At 38.5% G+C, this 26,526-nt stretch overlaps 1 protein-coding gene across 1 annotated transcript; it reads right to left on the reverse strand.

The window, feature by feature from the left end:
* Positions 1 to 672: 672 nt before the first annotated feature.
* On the reverse strand, positions 673 to 26,442 carry LOC131219109 (cyclase-like protein 3). Its single transcript, XM_058214108.1, has 7 exons — positions 25,945 to 26,442; positions 24,756 to 24,800; positions 15,793 to 15,865; positions 7,589 to 7,686; positions 6,355 to 6,425; positions 1,608 to 1,745; positions 673 to 928 (listed from the first exon to the last, which is right to left on the reverse strand). Exons 1-6 carry the CDS (start codon positions 26,333 to 26,335, stop codon positions 1,620 to 1,622), a joined length of 804 nt encoding a protein of 267 aa, XP_058070091.1. The 5' UTR covers positions 26,336 to 26,442; the 3' UTR covers positions 673 to 928; positions 1,608 to 1,619.
* Positions 26,443 to 26,526: the final 84 nt, after the last annotated feature.

The raw sequence follows: 26,526 nt of genomic DNA on the forward strand, positions 1-26,526 counted from the left end.
TTAAGGTCAAGAAGTAAGATTAATGTCCAGACATAGCTTGCAACATCTGGCTTGGGTTCGCATTCTGGATTTTGCAACATAGGTTTTCTCAAAGTTTTAACAAATGACTCTTTTGATGGATTTCAAATCTGGTTGGAATTGAAATCCAGAATTTTCAAGAGTGCCAAACATGACACCATTTTCAAATGGTGGATTTCAATTCCCAACTGCCCAAAATCCTTGATTTTTATACTGGTGCCAAATGACCCTAAAGAATTTCGGGGCAACCCATTAAACATAATATTATTCTTTGAACGATATAATATCAACAGTAAAAATCGAAAGCAAGGAATCGGAAGCTATTCTATTACCAGCACTAGTTTTCAACAGCATTCACACATTTTGAACATTTGTGGTTTTATATGTGCAAAATTGGATTTATTGCATATATTCGCAACTGGCTGATTTTAATAAACCTGTACTGTGTTACACAGTGCCTGCAGGAGTTCTGTGCTCCCATTGTCCGTCAATAAAGGAGGGTTGCATCAGGTTGGCAACAGGTGTGAAACTTTTGCTGCCATTACTTTCATCATGAATCCTGACAATATTACAATGGCAGAACAGGATTTGTGTAACCAACTCCAATTACTTGGGATGAGGACGAGGACGAGGACAAGGAGGATGACGATGATGTGTAAGGAATACCAATAAGTGTTCAATATTTTAGGTTTAAAAGTGTTCATCACAAAACCACTTGTCCGCAGCTGTGGCTACTGTACTTGGATATGGCACGGGTGAACATTTTACAGTCAGACATTCAAAAGGGGAGCAACTAATTAAACCTCAAGAGAATAACATTCTAAATTACTAAGAGAATATCGGACAAGCAAATAAAACACCCACGTCGTCATCCTATTCCCTATATGCATAGACAACACTTCAGGTACCGCTGCACAATAAGCATAAAAATGGAAAATGAATCAGTATAAGATAAGAGCGATAAGCAAAAAATGGTTTGCAGATCTAAAGTGGAGCCAATTTAAGTTTATTAAGACTTTTTGTATAATTTAAGTTTATTAAGAATATATATTTAAAGACCCTATATATGTGGAATAAAATATAGAAACAAGGATATAATACTCTTTCCAACAACCAGAGCCCCAATTTCAATCCGATCCGTTCAACTTCTAGGGCTCGATCGCAGATGGCCCGCAGTTCAAATATCCCTTTCAGATGTGATCTAATCATCTCACAGATGAACTTTCTTCGGTAACAGTGGACTTTTGTATCCTTTTTTAAACATCCACGTGTGAAACACAATCAAACAGTTGGGATTTGTCGCGATTCATCCCTCCAGGGGGCACACTAGAGTTCAGTCTGGATAGCCAAAGATCAGCCCCTACTTAGAAGTGGTTGCAAGGGTCCAGGGCAACCCATTGTTTTTTGCTTTCTCAAAAAGCAACCTCAATTGGTACATAACCAACAGCTGATTGTATCATTCGACATGGGAATCAACGGACTCGGTCACCAAAATAACACTGTTGCAGCCAATGGCTGTTCTGCATTGAATCGGATGATGCAATGTGAGCGGGTCGGAGATAAAGAGTAACTGCATTAAACGGACTTACATGAGAGATTATTCATTGTATAAGGATGCATCTTATTGGTGATCCCTCTGCACCAGGCAACCTTAGAGGCAAGCAATGCAAAGAGTATATCCCTGGCTTCACATTATCCAATTTCAGGGCTTCCACCAAGATGATTTCCTGAAACATTTCAGTAGGGTTGTCATTGGCAATAAAAAATGATGCAACGGTCAGAACAAACCATAACTTCTACATCACTCAACCAACAAAAACTAATTGATGAGCAATGAGCCGCAAGTTCACCAATGTCATGCATTCAGATAAGAGAATAATTAAACATTCATTGGCGGGTATCAGTTACCATCTAAAAATAGTGAATATAGGATATTGTGGACACAAGGGATAACAATATTCTGTCGGCTGATATATATTAAAAGAAAAAAAAATCTGTCAGCTAACGAAAATGTGTTGGCTCAGGCACCTAGTGAAAAGAACCTGACATTGTTAGTTTAAAAATTAGGAAAAAGGAGGAATTTTTTTTGTCATTTGAGAGCTCTGCCGAGTTTTGGAAATCTGAAAAATAAAAATTAAGCATATTAAGAAACAAATGGTCATTTTTGTCACCATTTTAACAAAGAGAGGCTGCTTTGGCAATTCCTACACAGTGAGTATAGTTTCTTAAAGTGGAAATATTTTGACCAAGCCTGGAATAACCATGGAGTATTGGTCACTTGAAAAGAGAAGCATGTTTTCCCTATCTTACTAGAGGCATCTAAGGAGACTGGTCAGTTCGAAAATTCAAAGATGACAAAGCAACAATAATTTAATATTTGAAGATAGATGTCTTGGATAACACATTTGATACATGTCGTAATTTTCTCTTATATTTTTATTATTAAAAATAATAAGAAAGATGATTTTTAAAATTCCAAAAGGGACTATCTAAAACATAGGTTGACATTTTTCTAAGATTATTTTCTCTATGAAGAAGAGGAATACAGTTTTTAAATAGAAAAAAAAAATGACTTTCATAATAATAGATAAAGAAATAATTCGAATATAAGAATATTGAATTCTAAATGAATAACATGCATCAACAATACATTCCAATACTATATAGTTCGTTTCAAAATGGATCAATCTCCAAACTAATATAATAATATATTTCACTACTCCGTCCAAATTGCAATTTGGATGCTTGTATTTTATCATCTAAAAAATTTATATTCAATACATTTTTTTATATCAAGGATGATAATTTCATTAAAAGGCCACAGCCACTATGTACAAAAGAATATAAACAAAACCAAAAACCACTTACTGCCACCCCAGCGGAAAAAGAAACGAACTATTCAAAGCCGACACCCATTCTATTGCAAAAGATTTAGCCCTCCTGAATACATATATTGCTCTCTCGTTCTTGTTCTTAAAAGCTCGACCATTTCGTTCTAACCATAATGCCCACAAACCCACTAGACAACTCAAGTCTCCATATCCTTTTTCTGATCTCCCTGAACCCCTCCATGCCATGATAGAAGAAAATTATCTACTAAATCCGAAAACACCCAAAGTACCTCGAAGAGCTGGAAGAAAAGGGCCCACACCTCCCTAAGAAAAGAGCAATGAAGAAACAAGTGATTCACAGATTCCGCATCTTGCAAACAAAGCAAGCAACCATTTGGAAGAACCATATTCCTCTTATGGAGCTTGTCTATAGTTAGCACCTTGTTCCTTCTGACTAGCCAACTGAAGACCGCTATCTTCAACAGAGCACCATATTGCCATACATATGTTGTTGAGGCTATCCTAATGCCCATCTTCGCTTCGAATCCGATACAGTGATTTTACTGAAAAATTGCCCGATTTTATCTTGTAACCATCTTAAAGAATCCGCACTCGGAGCAATCAGAGAAACCATAACCAACCATTGCAAAAGCGAACTTAACTCTAGAATTTCTTCTTCACCCAAATTTATTCCGCTAAGGGAGAGTCCAAATAACTACATCACCCCTCCAAGAGAAAAAACTACTAACCTTCATGTTTGCCTCCTTTGCTAACCTCACTAATCTAGGGAAGCTAACCCTCGAGATATTGTCTCCTAACCATCTGGCCTCCCAAAACCGAATATTTTTCCCATTCCCCAGCTCAAAGCCTATCCCTTCCCAAACCTTTTGTTTTAAGGACACCACCGACTTCCAAAGATAAGAAGCTCAATACAGCAATGAAGATTTGATCCACCACCCAATGTCATCTAGCCCATATTTGTTTCCTAGCAACACCCTCCATCTAGCTCCCCCCTCTACCCCAAACCTCCACCACCCATTTCCCTATCAATGCTATGTTCATCTCCTCTAACTTTCTCAAACCTATTCCTCCTTCATCCCGCAGTTTCCACACATCTTCCCACTTCATAAGATGACACTTGTGTTTCTCTTTCGATCCTTCCCACAAAAAATCCCTCCTCCGCTTTTCCAATACATATTCCAATACATATAATACCGACTTCGGGCACTTTAAAATTGACATGAAGTAAATTGGAAGATTTGACATAGACGCTTGAATCATAATCATTCTCTCGCACATAGATAGATATCTCAATTTCCATTTGGACATCTTCCTCTCACATCTCTCAATAACTTTATCCCACGTCTTGCAGGTTTGCCGAAACATAGCGGGAACCCAAGATATGTGGTCGGTAAAGACCCCTCCCAACAACCATATATGTATGCAAAATTTTGAATTTCTTCTTTAGAGAGCTCAACTCCGAGAATCTCGCTTTTAGTAATGTTCACCTTCAAACTGGAAACCACCTCGAAACTTACAATGATCGACCCAAGATTTTGCACTTTGAACTCGTTTGCCTTACAAAACAAAAGCGTATCATCCGCATATTATAGGTGTAATATCTGAAAATTGGATTTATCCACCCCGAAACCTTCCACCAAGCCTATCTCCTCCTATCTCTAGCATTTTACTGAGGGCCTCCATCATAGAAACAAATAGATAAGGAGATAACAGATTGCCTTCGTGAAGCCCTCTAGAAGCAGAAAAAGTAACCGTTCGGCAATCCATTAACCAAAATAAAAATTTTAGCAAACCTAACACACACTTGAATCCAAGCCCGCCATTTAACTCCACACCCCAACCTCCCTAACATGTAATCAAGAAAGGCCCAATCCACATGATCATATGCTTTTTCGTTTACAAACTACACCTTGCTCCCCTCTTCTCTTGCAGGAATCTATACAAAAGCCCCTTGAGCCACCGAGATTATATCCCCTAACACCAACCAGAATCTAGAAGCCAGAACCTTTGCCAAAATCTTGTATGGACTGCCAAGCAAGCTAATGGGACGAAAATCTTTTAGGCTTTCAGGTCCTTTCTTATTGGGAATCAATGCAATAAATGAAGCCCCTAATTCCATGGCTATAAAACCTTTTAAAAAATTGTTCATAAATTAAAGAATATTCCCCCCTATCCAGCAACCAAATTTTCTGATAGAACACCAAAGGAAAACCATCTGGACCCGAGGATCCCAGTTTTCCCCATCTACCTCGAGCAATACTAGGCAATGATCAGAAAAAGGTTTGGGCAGACCACTCTAATGATTCATTAGAAACTTCTCCACCCATTTCATAGAGACAAGGAATTTGTCTAGCTTGGACTTGATCGGGTCAGCCCGACCATTTGACCATGTAAATTTGACAACCCCCCATCAGTAGGTGCACCAACTCATTTTTTAAGATCCAATCAGAAAATTTCTTCATGGTTGTGGATGACTGCCCGCCATTTGACTTCTCGTGAATAAAAATTTACCACATTAAAATCCCCTCCCAAACACCAAGGTAGCCTCCATCTGCTTCGACATCCGATCCAATTCACCCCATAGTTCACCATGAAATTTTGAGTTATGCAGCCCATTAACTGTTGTGAACATCCAAAGGAATCCTGACACAGTATCTTTCAACACAAGTGGCACTGAATAGTCACCTGACCAGCTATCCTCTTTCTGCCACACTACTGAATTTCAAATCACCAATATTCCTCCCGTTGATCCTAACGCATCTGCCATATTAAGTTGATCACCCTTATATCTATATTTTCCATCTTAGTTTCCTGAAAAGCCACTAGTTGAATTTTGAATTTCTTACGCGTCTTTTATTTGGCTATGCTTTTGTGCACACCCCATACCCCTGACATTCCATGTCATAATCTTCATCTAAAACTATCTGACCTCATATTGTGCCCACTTATTCCGGTCTCAGATTCAGCTCCCCCATTTTGATTATTGACTTACAGCATTGCGAATTCGCCACCTGAACCGGGCTGTTTAGGAATTAATTGCCCCTCCCTTTCCTCAACAAATTCGAAATAAGCTATGTAATCCTCTGGCCTATCCCCAAATTGGACCCCCACTGGCCAAGCCACCTCCATTGTAACCAATTCAATTCTTCGCATGCCTTGCACCATTGAAACCCTTAATTCTGCAACGGAGTTAATTGTGGTCAAGCATGAAGCCCTCTCTGACCCAACGAACTATTTCTTGTTGATGCTACCTCACGAGAATGGCAATCGATCGCCAGAGGAAATCTTAAATGAATCATTAGAAAGATAAATTTCAAGAATAATCATAAAGAAATGGTAAGCTATATACGTAGGCCACCAAGAACAAAATCCATATTCAATAAGAAAAAGTAGACATGAGAAATGTAATGAGCTGCCTTTCACAAATGGAAATTTAAGCAAACTTAAAGTGTACTTTTTTATTCAATGGGATATGATTTCTTACTCTACTTTTGAGGAAAACCAGATGAGCAGGAATCAAATCAACCCATGCTGCAACAGATAAGTAATCAACTCCTACATGTAAATGAAGAATAACATCAGAGGAAACATAAGGATTAATTAATCCACAGACAAGAAAAGCATAAATAGAATATAGCATAATGAAATGCATCAAAGCAGCTAGTAAAAGAAATTTGACTATTTCTTCAAGGACCTACAAGATGTAGGTGTCATGTTCTGGATAACTAAGGGGCTGTTTGGTTTTCCAATTTTCTATGAAATGCGAAGTAAATGAGCCATCATTATCATTTTCAAGTGCTTGCTTGAACAGGAATTATGGCTCATAAATTGAGAGTCAAATACACTTGTAAAGGAAGTAGGTAAAATAAATTGTAATCATTATATTTTCACATTATAAAACTACCATTTTTACACTGATTTGTGGGTGGAACAAACAGCATAGCAAAATCATTATTGCATTCAAATGTAAGTGATCTGACCACACAATTTACTAAGTAATCATTGCCCATTTACAGCCATTTACCGTTGTAATTGGAAAACCAAACAGGCCCTAAATGTAGATAAGAAACCATCCCTTCAACTGCATTATATACATGATAAATATTTTAGATCATTGATTAATAGAGTCAATATGGACAATGCACATTAAAGGTCGGCCCCTAATGATGAATGGCTCACTTCCAAGGTGGGCCCTGCATGATGGGTGACCCACATCAAAAGTGGGGCCACATAATGAGTAGTCCACATCAAAGGTTTGCCCCACATTATGGACAGTGAATATCAGGGCGGACCCAAAAAACTTGAGGGATAAATGCTTATGTGATGTTGGAAACAAAACATGCTTCTCTGCTTTTTAGCTGACAAGTATGTTGTTTACCAAAGACGCTTATTTACTAAGTAGAAACCAAGATAAGCTACTTGTGCTCGAAAGTAACTTACAATCCAAACACCCCCTTAGTACCTACCACTTTGGTATTATCTCCAACTTGGCATATAGCCATCACATTCAATTCTTCTAATTTCAAGAATCTTCATGCGTCAACATAGCAAAAACATTCTAGTTCTTGTTGAACTCTAGCATCTACTCCCCATGCAACAACAACTACGCATTAGGAAGCCACCTTGGAAATGCATGAATGAGCTACTAGGAAACTCCTGTTGCTAGATTATGCAAAAATGCCTTTCGCTAATATAAACAATAATTGTGTGCAACTTACCGACAAGCTTAATATCTGTATTTTCTACTAACCACTGTGCACCATCCTTTGTAAATCCAACATAGCTTGTATCAAAGTCTCGTTTCCACATGAGCTGTCTGTGAAGGGAAAAAATTATAAACCCATAGAAGTTATTCATTCATGACATGAGCGTCTCATACTTGATTAAGCTAAACTTGGAGATGAGAGAAAACATTTTGCCAAATTCAGATCCTCCAAAAAATAGCATGGAATATGACAATGAACAGAAACACCATGCTTAGGAATGAATTTAAACATATTTTTTTTAAAATAGATCTCCAGCTAATGAACATGCATTGTTGATTGACATAGATCATTCAGGTCTTTTGCTAGTTTTTGTTTACAGTCTTCTCTTCTTTTTATTTTTTGAAAGGTAAATAAGGCTATTAATAACACCCACCCAAGCAAAGCTGGGGGGGGGGGCGTGGGGGTGGGGGAAAGAATACAGCCCAACAAAATTACAGCTCAAATACAAATAAAACACTATGGACATCCGCAGCTTTTGAATTGGACACCCATCCCACCGCTTCACACTTCACCTTTCTCATTGTCTCTTCCACTGATCCTCCTATTTCAAAAGAAGTGGCTATTTGGTTCACCCCACATAATCATATGCACTGCCATTAAAAGTTGATAACAAATCATCTTTCCTTCCCTTCCCGATTCCTCCACCATGCCAAGACAGCAATAGGTCTTCAATAGACATCGACATCACACAAGATATATGAAGTTCCTACCTGATGCCATCGAAAATCAAATAGAAATGTCAATCCCTGCTGGTCATATCTAAAGTTCCTACTTGATGCCATCGAGCGGTCTTCGATGCCATCGAAGACCCCTCAATGAGTGGTCCATGGGATCGAATCAATCTAAATTTTGAAGTTGTTTTAATCTAAGTTCTTCCCATGACCATCTATTAGCTTCCAAAGGAGTGGCAATTCCTATTGAGTTTGGGCTAGATGGAAAGTTGTTTTTAGGATAAGCATAGGTTTTGAAAAGGACAAGGCACTTTATCGTTTTCTCAATTCTACAATGCTTGGACGCCTATGATCTTCGAGTCTTCAATCTTCAATCTTTCATAGGGCTCTCTGGACTCAGTGACTCACAACCAGTGTTTTAAATATCAACGATATCAGCCGATATATCCCACGATATATCTTGTATCCCACCTGTGCGATGCGAAACGCATAGGTAGTGCCGATATATCCCACCTACTCGATTCAATGAGCATTTTCAATTTTTGATTTATGTTTTTGTTGTAAATCACATTAAACTAGTGTTAAATGGTTACAAATATATGATTCTTCGTGTTTTCCATGAAAAATCATGGCTTTGGAACTTCGATTTCGAGATTTAGGGGAGATGGGTCAAGTTGCGAAAAATTAAGAAAAATCAAAATTTCTCAATTTCTTGCAATTTAGTTGCAATCTTTGTATCCAAACACAAAATTAAACATGTATGTAACCTGATCTAGTGATTCTTCTTTTGCTTTTGAATGTATTGCTTGTGTTTCCATACATGTCTTCTTACGTTTATAAATTATATGAATAGACTTTGAATATACTTGCATCAGTTCAGTTGGAAAGTGCATATATTAGGACCGATACGAAGGAAACCCCTATTATGTGCACTTTGTTCTGTAATGTTTTGATTTCTAAGTGTGTATTGATGTCCTTTTCAACAATCCCTGAAGTTTCATTGAAAAATTCGATCAATTTCCCAATGTTCCCACGTTTCCCAACAACATCGATACATTACGTGATACAATTGATATATCCCATGCGATAATCAATATGTATCCATATCCCAAAGTTGTGATACAGTATGCGATAACGATATTTAAAACACTGCTTACAACTCACGTTAATTGACAAATAGAGAGCTTACACAAGTCTGAAGCGAGACGTAACCAAAATTTTAGGGCAATGTCGAACATGGCAGCTGGCAAAACAAAAGAAGCAGAATACTAGATTGTACACGCCATTGCTAGTGCCACATGTACCGTGGCAAGACATCAGTATGGATTTCATGCTTTGGCTTCCCAAGACAATTAAAAAGCATGATTCCATTTTTGTGGTCGTGGACCGTTTCTCCAAAATGGTCCACTTTCTCGTGTTCAGAAGCCTCAGATGCGTCTAACATAGCTAAGATTTTCTTCAAGAGGGTGGTTCTATTACGTGGTTTGCCTAAGACCATGGTGTCTGACAGGGATGTCTGGTTTACTAGTTATTTTTGGAAGACATTATGGCACATGATGGGAACAAGACTCCAGTTCTTGTTTTCTAACCATCCTCAAATTAATGGCCAAACTGAGGTTGTGAATTGAAGTCTCGGAAATCTACTACGATGTTTGGTAGGTAAACACATTAAAACTTGAGACTTAGTCTTGACTGTCGCTGAGTTTGCATATAACAGTTAAGTTAATAGGTCTACGGGTAATTCGAGATTATTAGTGGTTACAAACCTAGACTACCCATAGATTTATTGCTTATGGTAGTCACTCAGAGGCTAGCATAGTCAGCCGATGCATTTTCGACATCACATTCATGAGTTGCATGCGGAGATTAGGAGGCGGATAAATGCTAGTAATAAACAACACAAAATTTCAGTTGACTTACATCGTAGAATTCAAGAGTTTAATGAGGGTGAGTATGCAATGGGTAGGAAGAGGCCAGGACAGTTCCCACAAGGTACCGTTAAGAAGTTATAAGCACGTAGTGCCAGACCATTTAAGATTCTCAAAAAGATTGAATCCAATGCGTATGTGATAGATCTTCCACCTCGCATGGGTTCAACATTCAATATAGAGAATCTAATGTCTTTTTCAAGACATCCCATAAACCCTAATTTTATTTAAAACTATTGGTCAATTTCTGAATTTTCTTCCCAACTTATACCACCTATGCCCACTATACGTGAGAAAAGAGAAGAAATTGAAGGAATTATGAATGAGCAAATTGTTTCCACTCGAGATGGTAGATTTCAGAGGTACTTGGTAAAGTGGAATAACAGACCATCATCCGACTATACATGGTTGACGGAAACAGAGTTATAGAGGCTAGATCCAGATTTGTTAGAAAGGCAAAAGAGTTTTATCTCGACAGAGTCGAGCTCTTCTCAACCAAGGGGAATGATGCGGACATCAAACCATTCAAAGTATATCAACGCAGGAGGCGTGCGTTACCCATGTCAATGTGGTTAGATGACGGGTACGAGTGGGGTCTCTAGAGGTTGAAGACCTGATGGGGACATCACGCGCACATGCGCACTCACGCCGCCTCCCCTACGGACGTACGTACGTAGAAGGAGGACGCCACCATCGATCTGGCTCGATGACGACGTCCAGGGAGGGCTTCCTAACTAGAAGTCAAGTTTTGGTTCAGAAAAGTGACCCGATAGTCAAGAAAAGCCCACCATGGGATCTCATGATCGTGCCCCACTCGTAGGATTGGTTTTATATTTTAAGTTTTGCTTATTGTTATTATTTAGAACATCCTGAACGCTTTAGATTTTCTTGTTTGGTTTTTATTTTAGTTTACTCCATCGCCAGGTAATAGGTGTCGCACATGGTGCGAGTTTTTGGGTATAAGGTTCTTTCTATAAATAGGCACCCCTTGTAGTTCTTTTCATTCATTGAAGTTAATAAAAAAATTCCTGCTTTATTTTTCTGCTCTCTTCGTGAGTTGTGGAAGAATTCAAAAGTGGGTGAGAAGCCCTCCCTTTTCGAAGGGCAAACTACTGTGGTGCGAAGCCACATCGATCCCAATTCACCCCATCTTCCATCATTTTTTTTCCATCTTCCCCCACCATCCGTACTTCGAATTTGTCCTTTTGTTGCATCGGATTTCTTCATTACAGCAGGTTTCCAAATTTTGGCCCGCAGGCGAGCTGAAACTTCGGCGGAGCACCACGCACGAACCGTATATCGGATCGAGCTGAGATTTGAGGGTTTTGGAGTCCATCCCTGGCCGACCAGGGCCAAGGTGGCCTTTTTCTGAATAGTGGGCCCCACACACATGCGGCCGGGATCACGCACATCCGTCTGGGCCATTGTTGCTGTCCACATGCGGGATCATCTTTTAGTTCAGGTTTTTATCCTCTTTTATCCTCTCATAGCCGTTTTTCATGAATCTTAACCCTAGATTACATGATCCCTAATTGATTTGCCCATTTTTATCACCTTAGGGTTCCCTGAATTGAAATTAGGGAATCCCTTGGATTAAGGACTGATTTTTATGCATGAGTAGTTAATTTTATTTCCCTTTGACATTGTTTGGTTTATAATTTTTATTGGTCCAGTCCTAGCCTGTGTCGGCTTAGACCCGCATAAATTTCCCTTTTTAAGTGAATATTTGGATTTTCATGTGGGACGTGAAATTTGTGTGATTGTTTCTGAATTGGTAGGATCTAAGCCTGAAATCTTGCATATCATATTTAATTTTCCATGTCCCGCATCAAATTTGGTATTAAAGCCTAGGGTTCTTGTAGGGGAATTCATTACATGTTTAGGGTTTCGTTGTTTATGTCCATCACGCATCAATTCTCATCATATATGACTGTTTAGAGGTCCATAAACCCTGAAATAAGCTGCTGAAATTTTCTGTTATCCCCTTATTTGAATTATTTTAGAAATTAACTTAGTTTTCTATTTCTAGGTTTAGAAACTTTCCTTTTCTGTTTTTTTATAAACTAATTTTTTAGAAACTTTCTTAATCTGTTTTTAAAAACTAATTTCCTTTCTTTTTTCTTTTTTAGAAACTAATTTACTTTCCTTTTTCTTTTTTAGAAACTAACTTACTTTCTATTTTTAGCAACTTTCCTTTTTCTTTTTCTTTAGAAACTAGGTTGTTTTTTTTTTTTAGAAACTTTTCTAATTTGTTTTTTTTTTTAGAAGCTTTCCTAATTTGTTTCTTTGGAAACTTTCCTTTTTCGTTTTTTAGAAACTAGGTCGATTCTTAAAAAAAATAAAAATAAAAATAAAAATCTCTTATATTTTGACAACTATATTGCTGAATTTTGGTTGGCACCCTACACTAAACATGGAACAATTGCAAGAGTCATTAAACAAGTTATCCCAGAAGTTGGAGTTTATGATTAAGCGCTTGGAAATGGACCAATGCTTTGAACAGCTTGATGAACGCATTGCCCGACTAAAGACCATCGCCAGGACAAACCCCACCATTAGGGTAGATGTCCAATCTCAAGCAGGTGGCCTGAAGGATAGACCAATGAATGGAGTTGGCCAAGGAATCAGTTATGGGCGTGCACTCGTGTACCAACCCCATGAGGGACATCAAGACCACTATTTTGAGGGGTACAACATGTGCAACCATGTGACTGGAGAGAGTGCACCAGATGTTAGTGTAGAGTTACCCACTGAAGTCATTCTGGTAGTGGATGAGTTTCATGATGTTTGTCCTGTTGATCTACCGGATGAGTCCCCTAGTAGGGATATAGAGCATACCAGAACATGGGACACCGTAATACCTACAACCAAGTTTACGTTGAATAATTTTGTCGATAGGTCCACAGGTTTAAGTTCTCGTGAAGTCGTTACTGATTATAAACCTAGAAAACTTATTGATCTTGTCCCTATGTCACTGTCCCATAGGTCGTCAGAGTCTGCAGAGTCTTTTGTGCATCACATTCATTCATAGCATCAAGAAATCAGGCAAAAGATCATGACTAATAATGAACATTGCACATTTTCTACAGACCAGTATAAATGTTTCAAAGGATTCAATATTGGGGACTCTGTGATGGTCTACATCAGGCCCGAGCAGTATCCTTCGAGGGTCGTTCGTAAGTTACACGCGTGTAGCGCTGGACCTGTCAAAATTATAAAACGAAACGGTCTCAATGTGTATGAGGTAGATCTTCCACCTTCCATGGGAATTAGTTTCACATCCGATGTGGAGGATTTAGTTACTTTTCAGGGGACCAATGATACTTTGTCCGGCCCTTCGTCCACCCATCCTGATTCCCCATATTTATCCCTTGAACCATGGCCCTTCCCAACCCATTTTTCCAGCCTCTACCTCTCATATCTACTTTTTCTAACCTTTCTTCCCAGCCTCTACCTCTCATACCTACCCTTCCCGACCCATTTTCCCTGCCTCTACATCCCATGTTTACCCGTCCCGACCCATTTTCCCAGCCTCTACCTCCCATATCTGCCCTTCCTGACCCACCTCTACCTCCCATACCTACCCGCTTTCCAGCCTCTACCTCCCATACATATCCTTCCCGACTCATTTTCCCAACCTCTATCTCCCATGCCTAACCTTCACACACCCAAAAAGGAAATAGAGGATATCCTAGACTATCAGATAGTTTCAACGTCGAACGGTGGGTCTCAGAAGTACGTGGTTAAATGGAAGTCACGCCCAGCTTCAGACAGCACGTGGCTCACTAAGGAGGAGCTTCAGAGACTTGATCCTTACATCCTAGAGCGGTTCAGGAGTTTTATTTCGCCAGTGGTGAAATCTTTGCAGCCGGGGAGAATTGATGGGGACATCACGCAAACACGCGCACTCACGCCGCCTCCCCTACGCACGTACGTACGTAGAAGGAGGACCCCATCATCAATCTGGCTCGATGATGACGTCCAAGTAGGGCTTCTTAACTAAAAGTTAAGTTTTGGTTCAGAAAAGTGGCCCGATAGTCAAGAAAAGCCCACCATGGGATCTCATGATCGTGGCCCACTCGTCGGATTGGTTTTATATTTTAGGGTTTGCTTATTGTTATTATTTAGAACATCCTGAACGCTTTAGATTTTCTTGTTTGGTTTTTATTTTAGTTTACTTCATCGCCAAGTAATAGGTGTCACACATGGTGCGAGTTTTTGGGTATAGGGTTCTCCCTATAAATAGGCACCCCTTGTAGTTCTTTTCATTCATTGAAGTTAATAAAAAAATTTCTGCTTTATTTTTCTGCTCTCTTCGTGAGTTGTGGAAGAATTCAAAAGTGGGTGAGAAGCCCTCCCTTTTCGAAGGGCTAACTACCGTGGTGCGAAGCCACATCGATCCCAATTTACCCCCATCTTCCATCATTTTTTTTTCCATCTTCCCCCACCATCCGTACTTCGAATTTGTCCTTTTGTTGCATCGGATTTCTTCATTACAGCAAGTTTCCAGATTTCGGCCCGCAGGCGAGCTGAAACTTCAGCGGAGCACCACGCATGAACCGTACATCGGATCGAGCTGAGATTTGAGGGTTTTGGAGTCCATCCCTGGCCAACAAAGACCAAGGTGGCCTTTTTCTGAATAGTGGGCCCCACACACGTGCGGCTGGGATCATACGCACATCTATCTGGGCCATTGTTGCTGTCCACACGCGGGATCATCTTTTTTTGTGCGAATTTCTTTTTATTTTTTTAACTTCAAGGTAGGAAGATTATGTCTTCGACTTCCAATGATTATAAGAAGGCGAGAGGCCTAGGGAAGTGATTTCACATCTTCTCCTTCTTTCTTTTCTCAATGTATTCTCGTCTTTAAACCTATTTTCTTTCTTTTCTTCTAAATTATCTATATCTAGAAGCTGATCCATTTTCTTTTCAATCCAAATAATTAGATCTTAGAATATCTTGATCCTCACATATAAATATTTTGATCTTCTTCAAATCCCATCACCCAAAGCCCTAGATTTGAAATATAATTAAAGAAACATCCATTTTTCTGAATTTTTCAGATTTTTCAATATAGAAAATTCATATTTCCTGGATTAGAAAATCCACTTGGATCGTCGGGTGGACCCCATTGCGAGACAAAAGTCATATATTTCGCCGGATCCAACTAAATTCAGATTTTAAGGTTCAATATAACGTGTTTGTGATGGATGGCCGTGATCATTGCTGAATTTCCCTTAGTTCCTTCTTGTTTCATGATGTATAATGCTGAATTTTTATTGTTAATGCTTGCATAAATTTGCCCCTTTTAATTCCGCATTCGTTTAGGATTGGATTAGGTCGTCCTACACCACAGCTAGTGCTAGATATTCTCAATATGTAAATGGATTATGTACTTATGTCCATTTTAAAAATAATCAATTTAGTATGATTCAAAGAAAAAATTAATAGTCGAATTTCGTCGGATTTCTACACCTCATACATCCCTTGTTAGTTGTAATTGAAAAGAAACAAGAGAATAACAATAGAAAAGTAAGGAAATCAAAGAAGGAAATACCTATCAGTGTTTAATGTTCTGAAAAGCACACGACGTACTCCTCTAGGTATATTTAGGAGCTTCATAGCTTCAGCTGTAACCAATGGAAGTTTAGTAAAACATGCAGAAAAAATGAGGGCTGATGAATAAAAACTTTAAGCAGAGGTAAAATAAACAAGGCTTTTAAATTTGGATTCTAAAACATAGCACTAATTTTGTACAAAACAAACATTGTTCCCTTTTGCGTGCCAAATGGCCTAGGAATTCCATTCCAAGCAAAAGAAGATGTTTCAAACCATAAGCTTGGCAAAATGATTTTCTGTTTGGAAGTTTCAAATTTTCATTTCATTTTCTTCCCTTAAAGGATACATTAATGTGAGGGTATCTTTGTCTTGAAAGCCTTTGCAAAATTTGGAAACACTTCCAACAGTCGTTGGGGAGACATTTGCTAAAGGAATCAGATTCGAGGATGGCAAGGCAGATTATTGAGAGGTAGGAGGCCCCCTTGGCAAGCCCTTCTCCAAGATTATCATCCCTTAAATAAATAAATAAAAAAATTGTCCAAAATTGCATGAAGTCTTCGACACCAAAATGATGTGGAGTTTGGTTTTTAGAAGAAACTGGTGGGTTTACAAAGTGCAGACAGGAAATCTCTTGGGAATTCTCAATGTTTTCTTTATATTGACTAATGAACTCAACAAGCACACTTTCAGCCCCTTTGTCACTCTCAAAGAGTTTTGCCCTCGAGCTTGTGCCTCCCTGTGCTATAATGTGCAGATCTACTGCTCCAGCTGAGGTGGAAGATTAGACAACCCATCAAAGCAAGACCCTTAAGCTCAATAACCCCCGAAGAAGAATGTTCACTCTGTACAACATGTGCAAGAAGATGCAAAAACCATCAATCATCATTTCATTCATTGGGAGGGAGCTTGGTAGATTTTGAGTGGGGCAATCATGCCACATCCCACACATGCATGCTCCACACGTGTGAACAAGAAAAGGCCCACTTTCCTTTTTAAGCTTGTTCCTAATTTTCTCTCATATTCCTATGCTAGGAAAATCTCTATGATAAGAATAAGTATTATTAGATTTTTCTTCTCTAGCTTTCTGCTTTGGAGACCTTGGCTAGCAAGGGATCTAATTTTAGATTCCTTAGATTGTGCTAGAGATATCTCGCAAGCAATGATCCCAAACCCACCCCCCCACCACCCGGCAGAGTCCTTCCATTTAAACCAATAGGTATATGTCCATCCAGTCTAGCGATGCAACAAATCTGTCCAAGCGCAACATGATTGGAGAACTCTGCCCATTGGACCAGGTGAAACTGGCACCAGACATGGGGATGTCTATGAGATCAAACCTCTGAATCCATTCGGAGAAGTCCTTCATGCTTCTAGTTAACTGGAAGCCATAAGTCTTCTCTTAGGTGAAGCGAGCCGTGTTGAAGTCTCCGCCAATAAACCAGGTAATCGCCCACCTCAGAGGAATAGCCTTCAACTCCTTCTAGAACCTAGATCTCTACTCTGCCTTAACAAGGGCCATAGATAGTTGTAAACAACCAGCCAAAAGAAATTTCACATAGAACAACTGATATTGAGAACTCACCACACCAATTGTCCTCCCTTCTCTAAATACTCGAATACCAAACTACCAGAATACCCCCAAAAGAACCCACAGCATCCAGACAGACAAACTCCTTAGACTTCTGCCCCCACACAGAGTCCAAGACGGCTCTGTCCAAAGAATATAACATAGTCTCCTACAAGGTGTTGATCTGAGCCTTGGACTTCTTAGACACTTCCTTAATTTGGCACGCTCATCCCTGCTCCCCATCCCCCTAACATTCCAACTCAGGACATTCATTGAGAAACAGACCTCACCCTTCTTCCCCTAATTGGCTCGTTGATCTTGCTCCTTGTGTCGTAATTGACTGTGTTTTAAAGCCTTAGCAGCTCCCTCTGTCATTTCAGGGTACGCCTTAGCAGTCGCCTATAGCCCAAGCAACCTCGTTGTTCAATGAATTAGTATAGGGCCACCACATCTTCGTCTTGAGCCCAGAAGGACATGTCAAGCTTCCTCCACAATTAAATCCATTCCATTCACTTTCCCTACCCTACTAAATAGTTGAGTAGGTTCACGGCCAATCAATAAGATCTTACAACTAGTTGTCTGCAACCTGGTTACTAGATCCTGCTGTCATTAGAATTCCACCTCAAGGTACTAGACCTTCATGGATCAAAGTCTCTTTACATGGAAGAGCTAGAAGCAAAATGTCATTACTGTCAGATCCTTTAAAAGCCCAAAGGAATTAAGTAATATTCTCAAACAACAAATCAACTTGTAATTTTGTTAGGTAAGTATATTAACATGACAATATAGAAAATGGAAAAATTCAGAAAAAAATGTGAGGATTCCATATATGCATTCTTTTCTTGTTTTAAACACGTATTTGATAGTATAATGGGCAACTCTTTAGTAAGAATGCTGCATTAGGCTGCATGATACTATTAACCTAATACTAACTCTAAAACAGTAAAATTCCTTTATTTAGGCTTCAAAATATCTAATATCAATATATAATTAAGATTACAAGACTACATACGAGTAATGACGAGTTGATGACACAATAATAGGTTGTTATGTAATCAGTACATTTAGGCTTCGAACACAAGTCAAGCATGATTTGGTGGAATAGGGCCCATTACATATCATCATCATCATCTAAGTCTTATTCCAATTAATTAGGGTGGGCTACTGAATCCTTTTCTGCCATTCCACGCTATGGCCCATTACATATAAGAACAATAAAACAAAGATGGAAAAAATGAAAATAATTGATAGTTTACTACTTTCAATATTTCTCAAAATGGTTCACTCCACCTCAATCCATCAAATCCCACTCAATGTTGTGTTTTGATACTTAAAATAGTCTTGCATTTAGTTTAAAACTAGTTTTTAGGCTTCCTTTGAGATTGAAATGAATATAGAAGAAGAAGACGAAGAAGAAGAAAAAGAAGAAGAAGAAGAAGAAGAGAGACTGAAAATAAATAAATAAATTCAAAATGGGGCCTTTATGGTCATATCGGCCTGTAACAGTGTATCGGCCATGTATTGGTGCCGATATGGGGCATATTGGCCGATGTTGCCCATTTTTTCATTAGGGGCTGATTCACCTCCGTATCACATAACGAGGGTGACTGTTTCCTGTATGTAACAGCCTTTACGGTTGTAACATATATGTTTTTTAATACCAAGATGGATTGGATGAAATATAGACACCACAGTAGGCTCTACACAAAACTAATGGAGGGTCGTTTCATCCCAATAGTTTCCTATGGTGTGACCGGCATAAGTTTTGGATTGTCATGGTTTTTGGGTTCTGAAATCAATGAGAGGTAGGTGTACCTAACTTCAATCTCATGAAAGAGCATATGAATGGATTGAATGGTATACATAAACCACAACAGAACCCATAAGCAACAGACGTCTGACGGTGAGTGTCCCATCCAAGCTCTTCCTTATGGTGTGGCCTACTTGAGTTTTGAACCAACCCAAGTTTTCGTTTCATGGACCTGATGGACGACATCAATCTCATGCCCATGTTGCTTGGTCAGTTTTCTACACGCCCCGTATGAATGACTATGCGTAGTAAGGGCAGCAGGTCTTGGGGCCTTTAATAGGGAACGGTGCGCCTACCACAGTTACCATACGGGACCGGCTTCCACCCCCCCAAATTAAAAGAAAATCAAATACATAATGCAGGCCACACGAGGTATTTTTGAAGTATGTGTTTAGGCCACACAAGGTACTTTTGAAGCATGCGCAACTAACACATGTGAGATGGCCCAAAAATATCAAAAGCGTATAAGATCCAAACCATTTCGCGGGCCCTATATGTATCCGCCTCGCACTTGTGGGATATCTAAGTGGTACATCAGGTGGGCCCAACCTTTTGGATAATCTAGCCCAACAGTTGGGCCAGACAACTGAACAAGTAGGTCATACATGTATGTAAAGAATGGACTACTTCAAAAGATTTGCTAAGATTCCACTTTCAACCTAATTGATGAGGGGACTTTTTCTATTTTTGGGCTAGATCATCTTCATGGTGGGGCAGACTGGAAGTCTCCTCTCCTTTAGTTAATAGGTGTGAGTGTATCTTGCAAACAACACGTCCTATATACAAATGTGATTTTAGAAAAGTGCAGCAAGTATGTGACATGCATCAGCCGCATGTGTGAGATGGGCCATGGATCGAGACAGGCCAATATACCAATGTAAAATTATCAACATGAGCCACATATCACAAATGCTATTCATTAAAAAAAAAATTTTAAAAAAAAAAAAAAAAAAAAAAAAAAAAAAAACCTACCATTTCATTTGCATTTTCTATGAGCCAATCCGGAAAAACGGAAATTAAGACCAATTTCAATGACTAAGGGCCTGTTTGTTAATGCTGAATTTTTGCATTTAATGTGGAATTTGGAAAATATTCCATGTTGAGTGGTGTTTGTTAATACAGAAGAAGGAAAGCGCTCCACCATTTTATGCCGAAATTTTTCGGTAACAGGAGTCTAGCTTAATAGGGAATCAAGAATGTGCTCCGTGATTTTATTTTTTTAATCCAAAATTGTCCTTTGCGACAAAGATTTTCTCCTTTGCATTTTACACATCCTAACTTTTAACATGGGGCACTTCTCTGAGCCCACCATGATTTATGTGTTAGATCCACACCGTCTATCAACTTTTCTATATCATTCTAAAGCATAATCCGCAAAAAGATGCACATCCAAAGCTCATGTCAACCACACCACATAAAGTAGTGGGACTGGAATGACTACCGTTAAAACCTTTCTGATGTCCACCGTGAAGCTTATTTGCCATCAAATCTCTTTAATAGGTCACACAGACGTGCATGAAGGAAAAATATAAAAATCAACTTGATCAAAGCCGTATGTGGCCCCAAGAAGTTTTCAATGATAGGCACCCAATTCCCATAGTTTCTTGTAGCCATGGTATGCCAAAACGGTTACGTATCGGCCGTTACGGTAACGGTGGGAACCGTTACGCGTTTCGGGATCGTATCGGCCGTTACCCGATTTTGTACCCGTATCGGCCGATACGAGCCCTTTACGGGGTGTAACGGCCGTTACGAGCCGTTACTGGCCCGTAACGGTAACTTTTTTTTTTCCATTTTAAGCTCTGTTTTTGCTGTTTTTTTAAAACCTCTTGCTTCCAAACTGTTTCTCACTCCTTCTACTACTAATTTCGACCAACCTTGGATAGGTATTTGATAAAAACACATTATATTACAAATTTTTTTGAATCAAAACTCAGTGAGCCATTTTTCAGAAATTCGTTAAAAATAGGTATTTATACTTTTTTAAATATGTTTTGTTGTTTTAATCATGTCATATGATGTGTTAATCATAGTAGAACATGTTAATGTGCATTTTACAGATTTGGGGTGCCATTTAATAATTTTTTTATATTTTTTTCTATTTACGCATGAATTTTGGCCCCTTTTTTTAAAATTCAAAAAATCAATTTTTAATGGTTGTTTTGCTGTTTTAATCATGCCATTTGATGTGTTAATCATAGTAGAACATGTTAATGTGCATTTTACAGATTTGGGGTGCCATTTTATATTTTTTTAATATTTTTTTCTATTTACGCATTTATTTTGGCCCTTTTTTGAAAATTCAAAAAATCATTTTTCAATGATTCTTTTGCTGTTTTAATGATGCCATATGATGTGTTAATCATAGTAGAACATGTTAATGTGCATTTTACAGATTTGGGGTGCCATTTTATATATATTTTTATATTTTTTTCTATTTACGTATTTATTTTGGCCCTTTTTTGGAAAATTCGAAAAATCATTTTTTAATGATTCTTTTGTTGTTTTAATGATGCCATATGATGTGTTAATCATAGTAGAACATGTTAATGTGCATTTTACAGATTTGGGGTGCCATTTTATAGTTTTTTTATATATTTTTTTCTATTTACGCATTTATTTCGGCCCTTTTTTTGAAAATTCGAAAAATCATTTTTTAATGATTCTTTTTCTGTTTTAATGATGCCATATGATGTGTTAATCATAGTAGAACATGTTAATGTGCATTTTACATATTTGGGGTGCCATTTTATATTTTTTTTATATTTTTTTCTATTTACGCATTTATTTTGGCCCTTTTTTTGAAAATTCGAAAAATCATTTTTTAATGATTCTTTTGCTGTTTTAATGATGCCAAATGATGTATTAATCATAGTAGAACATGTTAATATGCATTTTACATATTTGGGGTGCCATTTTATATTTTTTTATATATTTTTTTTCTATTTACGCATGAATTTTGGCCCTCAAAAATAATTGCAAACACCTAAATGTAAGATATTTTCATATTACATTCATTCTAATATATCTATCATTGATAGTAGATAGTTAGAAAATTAAATATATGAATTTTGTAGTCAAATTCAGGTTATTTGGTTCATAAATTCATCAGACAGTCCAATACAACTTCTCACCAAAGAGTGGACCGTTACACCACCATAAATATGTTCCAATTTATAAATGAAAGCATATTTGGAATGCTTAGAATATTCCGGATTTAATCCATATTTTTTCATATTTTTTTGGCAAAAAAAAAAAAAATTGCGCCGTTACGGGCCATTACGCTCCCGTATCACCGTTACGCCCCCGTATCCGTATCGGTTTTGGAGGTCACTGTTACGCCAACCGATACCGATACGGGACACCTTGCTTGTAGCGTGGCCCACTTAAGCCTTAGATTTGCCTTGTTTTTTGTCTTAATTTCTAAAATAATATGAAAAAATGAATGGACGGTATGGATAAAACATATATATCATGGTAGGCCCCACAAAGCCCTTAATTGTCCATATTTAAGTAGATCTTGGTGGGGCAATCCCCTCCCAGATTTGGGGTGCAAATTATGTGCAAATGCCTTTCGCAGGAAGTTCCTGCGCTGGAATCTTAGGTGGAGACCACCGTTATGTTTGTGATAAATCTAATATGTCCATCCGTGTTTTGAGATAATTTTAGGACTTGAGACAAAAAATAAGGAGGATACAAGACTTAAGCGGGCCGCACAAAAGGAAAAGGTAGGTAGAAAAATTCCTACCGTTGAAACCTCCCCGGGATCGATAGTGATGTTTACATGCCATCAATACCATTCATACTGTCATTCCTAATGAGATGAACTCAAACCACAAATATTAGCATGATTGAAAACTTTTGTGGCCCCAAGAATATTTTAATTATAGGCGTCCAATCCTCACATTTTCAGCCCATTTGAGTATTGGATACAGCTCATTTTTAGCACTATGTCCTAAAATGATCTCACAAAACGGACGGACGAGGTGGATTTCATACAAACATCATGGTGGGGCCCACCTAAATTTCTAGTGATAGACTTCTAGGGAAAGGCTTTGCCATGAAATTCATGAAGTTTTTAAAGGTAGGGATTCAATCACAATTGTTTCATATGGGTAGATGTGTCAAATTAATATATTTCAAACATTTCAGACATTAGTTAACAAACAAGTTATTCTAGATTCACTATTAGCTTTCCGACTTCAGATTCAAACTTCAGATTTAGACTTTTTCAGATTTAACAAACAGGCCCTAACTTTTTCTGTAAAACAAACAACGGAAATTCCGTTTCATTTACACCCCAGTTCCTGAAAATATCATTTCCAAGAAATTGTCATTTTCTCTTTGTTTTTCCAACAAATCCAAACAAACGCTTAGAAGCAATGGTCCATATACACAAATCTGTCCTCACGTTAGTAAGCATATCAAAGTTAGGAGGCTTTTTGGATCACTTCTCTTCCCATTAAAGCATCATAGTCCAAGTTTACAAGATAACACGGACTGTTACTCATGGAAATCAAAGCCCTCTGCTAGTGGTTAGACAAAATATTAGCTTTGGATTTCTTTTCGAAAGGCATGAGATCCAAGGCCTTAAATACCCAAAACTGAGTAAACTCAGTATCAGGTGGAGAATGAAACAAGTCATTTGGCGAGTCACATTATGAAATCAGACAAGTCCAAATGAGTCAGAGCGAGTCATCCTATTTCAATCTCTAAGCAAGTACATACTCCAAAAACGCCATTTAAAACCATGGGATCTAATGTTAATAACTGTTCAAATTTTCTGACAGTCTTGAATGAATTCCCATGTAAAATGGTTAGGTCTGCCAAACATTGATCCCAACTTGTTAATAAGATAAGTGAACAAAATATCAGGTGCCCTTGGATGCTAAAATACACATGGAATATCATCAATGATCGTCACGGTTAAGACTGATCAACACAATATCAGACAATAACATAACCTAGTCAGATGCCCTGGCTGGTTTAACCTCTCAGAAAAAGTTGTTTTTAGTGCTCGGATCCTCAAATTATCCTCGAGTTTGTGAAGAAAGAACAAGAAAAATGTATGAGAGAGAGAGGAATTGAGCTAGATGACTTTTTGGTTGTTACTAATGACTTCTATCTTGCCTTCCTATCTATTCATTATCCAGAAGACAGATGCTATAATGGCCTAGTTACGGGTTCCCAGATGCTAAATCCATGTGCTTGTTATTTATTTCACCTAGTAAATACTTCAAGAAAAATAATAATAATCAAAACTATGACAGTTAGAATTCTATTTGCAAATGGTTGCCTAGGCAAGCAAACTGATGTCACTAGCTAATGAGAGCATACCTTGGTTGGTGTAGTATAATGCAGACCAACACACTATGCATAAATGTTAAAGAGAATATAATTAATGCCCTTTCCATACAATCAAGCTGAGGAATATGAAAGAAATCATTTTGTAGTTGAATCTGTTTAGCAGTTCAAATTAAGCAGCAGAAAACCAAAGAGCTCAATTCAAAACATACAACAAAATAAAGTTAAAGGACAACTTTCGAATTATAGTTAATAGATATTACTCAGAAGTAGAATTTACCTGTTAAGTTTGTATCCCTTGGAACATCCACCAACAATGCAGGTCCTATTAAAAAAAAAAAAAAATCAACAATTAGAATGTTTATAGTGAAATTAGACAAAAGCCAATATATGATTGGGCATAAAGCATTTGTAGGTGGCTTTTCCAGTCCACTATCAAATCCCATGGCTCTACACCAAAAATATTATCTTAAACCACAGTATACGTGCTTCGATGGCGACTCAGGATCAGCCATGTGAAAACCTTATATTCCCTGATGAGGTTCTACCCCACAGAAATGCTCTTTAATAGAACTTTATCTCGTTCATTTGAACACCTATTGATTCTAACAATAGATTGCAGAATCATTCGAGCCTTTCAATTCACAATGATATCTTGTGCTGAGTTTGGATGCACAAGGGAATTGGATTGCCAAAATTCAGTTTAATGAAAAGCAACTAACAAACTAATAATGTTTCCAAGTATCATAATGAGGAAGTAGCCCACAAATTACAGTTCTCAGTCTAACTTGAAAGTAACTTAATTACAGTATGGAGCCTAGAATTCAATATGAATATTAGAAAAGAAAGTATGATTTGGGTATTTCCAATTTATTAGAAAATGATAGGAAGGTTTCAAAGGTGAGCTTTCCCATGCCCACTGTTTCCTGTGGTGTGGCCCACTTGAGTTTTGGAACTGCCAATTTACTGGGTTCATGACTAATGGATGGAGTGGATATCAAATGGACATCGCGGTGGACCTTAAACCTTAAGGACTGTATCCATAATTATAATTATATTTTCTTTATTAGCAGCCAATCAAGAAAAAATATATTACCAAAGACAAGTTGAAGAATGATAGGAACCGACCCACCCACGAATCTGCACACTATAATCAGGTTTACAGTCTATACATGAAAAAGTGCGCAAAAGGTTTAATTAACGATCCAGACTATTGGGGGTCTATAGGGTCCCACCAGGGATGGGCCATGCCCCAAAAGTCCCCGCACTAATCCTTGGATTGGTGGCATGCAAATAGGCAGTTGAAAAGACAAAATACTGCATTCAAATGACAAAAAAAAAAAAGTGGCCAGGATGTTCCGATTGGGTCCAGCAGGCGAATGGTCTGGACTGCTCCTACAAACATGCATAACAATCCCAAAATTGCAGACGGAAAACCAAAGTGCGAGGAAGAGGAGAAGGAAAAATACCATTGAGGACCGCAAGATCGAGGGTGTCGACATCAAAGCCGGCTTCGAAGTATTCCTGGAAGACGTGGCCCGGGGCATCGACATGGGTGCCGCTGTGAGTGGGCATCTTCATCTCGGAATTGTTGGCGAGGGAACCGTTCTTCATGCTTTTTGGAAGCCACAAGAACTGACCGAGCTCGTCAGAATCCCAAGAGGGCATGTCCTCTCTGTATCTGTGTGTGATGTCCAGGATCCTTCCGTTATCGTACTCTTCCCTTCTTACCACCGTCAGATCATCGCGGGGACCGCAGGTGGGGTCCGGGTAGGGTGATGGGACGGCCGAGGATATGAAGGCGTAGGATAGCAACTGGGCGTAGAAGAGGATGAGAAGAAGACATGTTTTCTCCTTCATGGTGGCGTCTTCTGCCGACTCTGAGAGATGGAGAAGAGAAGCTGAGGCAAAAGAAGAAGATAGGTTTACGATAGATAAATAATTCAGAGGAAGAGTCCAAATACAGTCCACTCTTATATTCCGTCGCGGATTTTCTGAGAAGGCCTCTCGCAGGAAGTTCCTGCGCGCTGGGAACCAGGTGGAGCCCACCG

The sequence above is a fragment of the Magnolia sinica genome, chromosome 11 (assembly GCF_029962835.1).
Source record: "Magnolia sinica isolate HGM2019 chromosome 11, MsV1, whole genome shotgun sequence".
NCBI classification, from domain to species: Eukaryota; Viridiplantae; Streptophyta; class Magnoliopsida; order Magnoliales; family Magnoliaceae; genus Magnolia; species Magnolia sinica.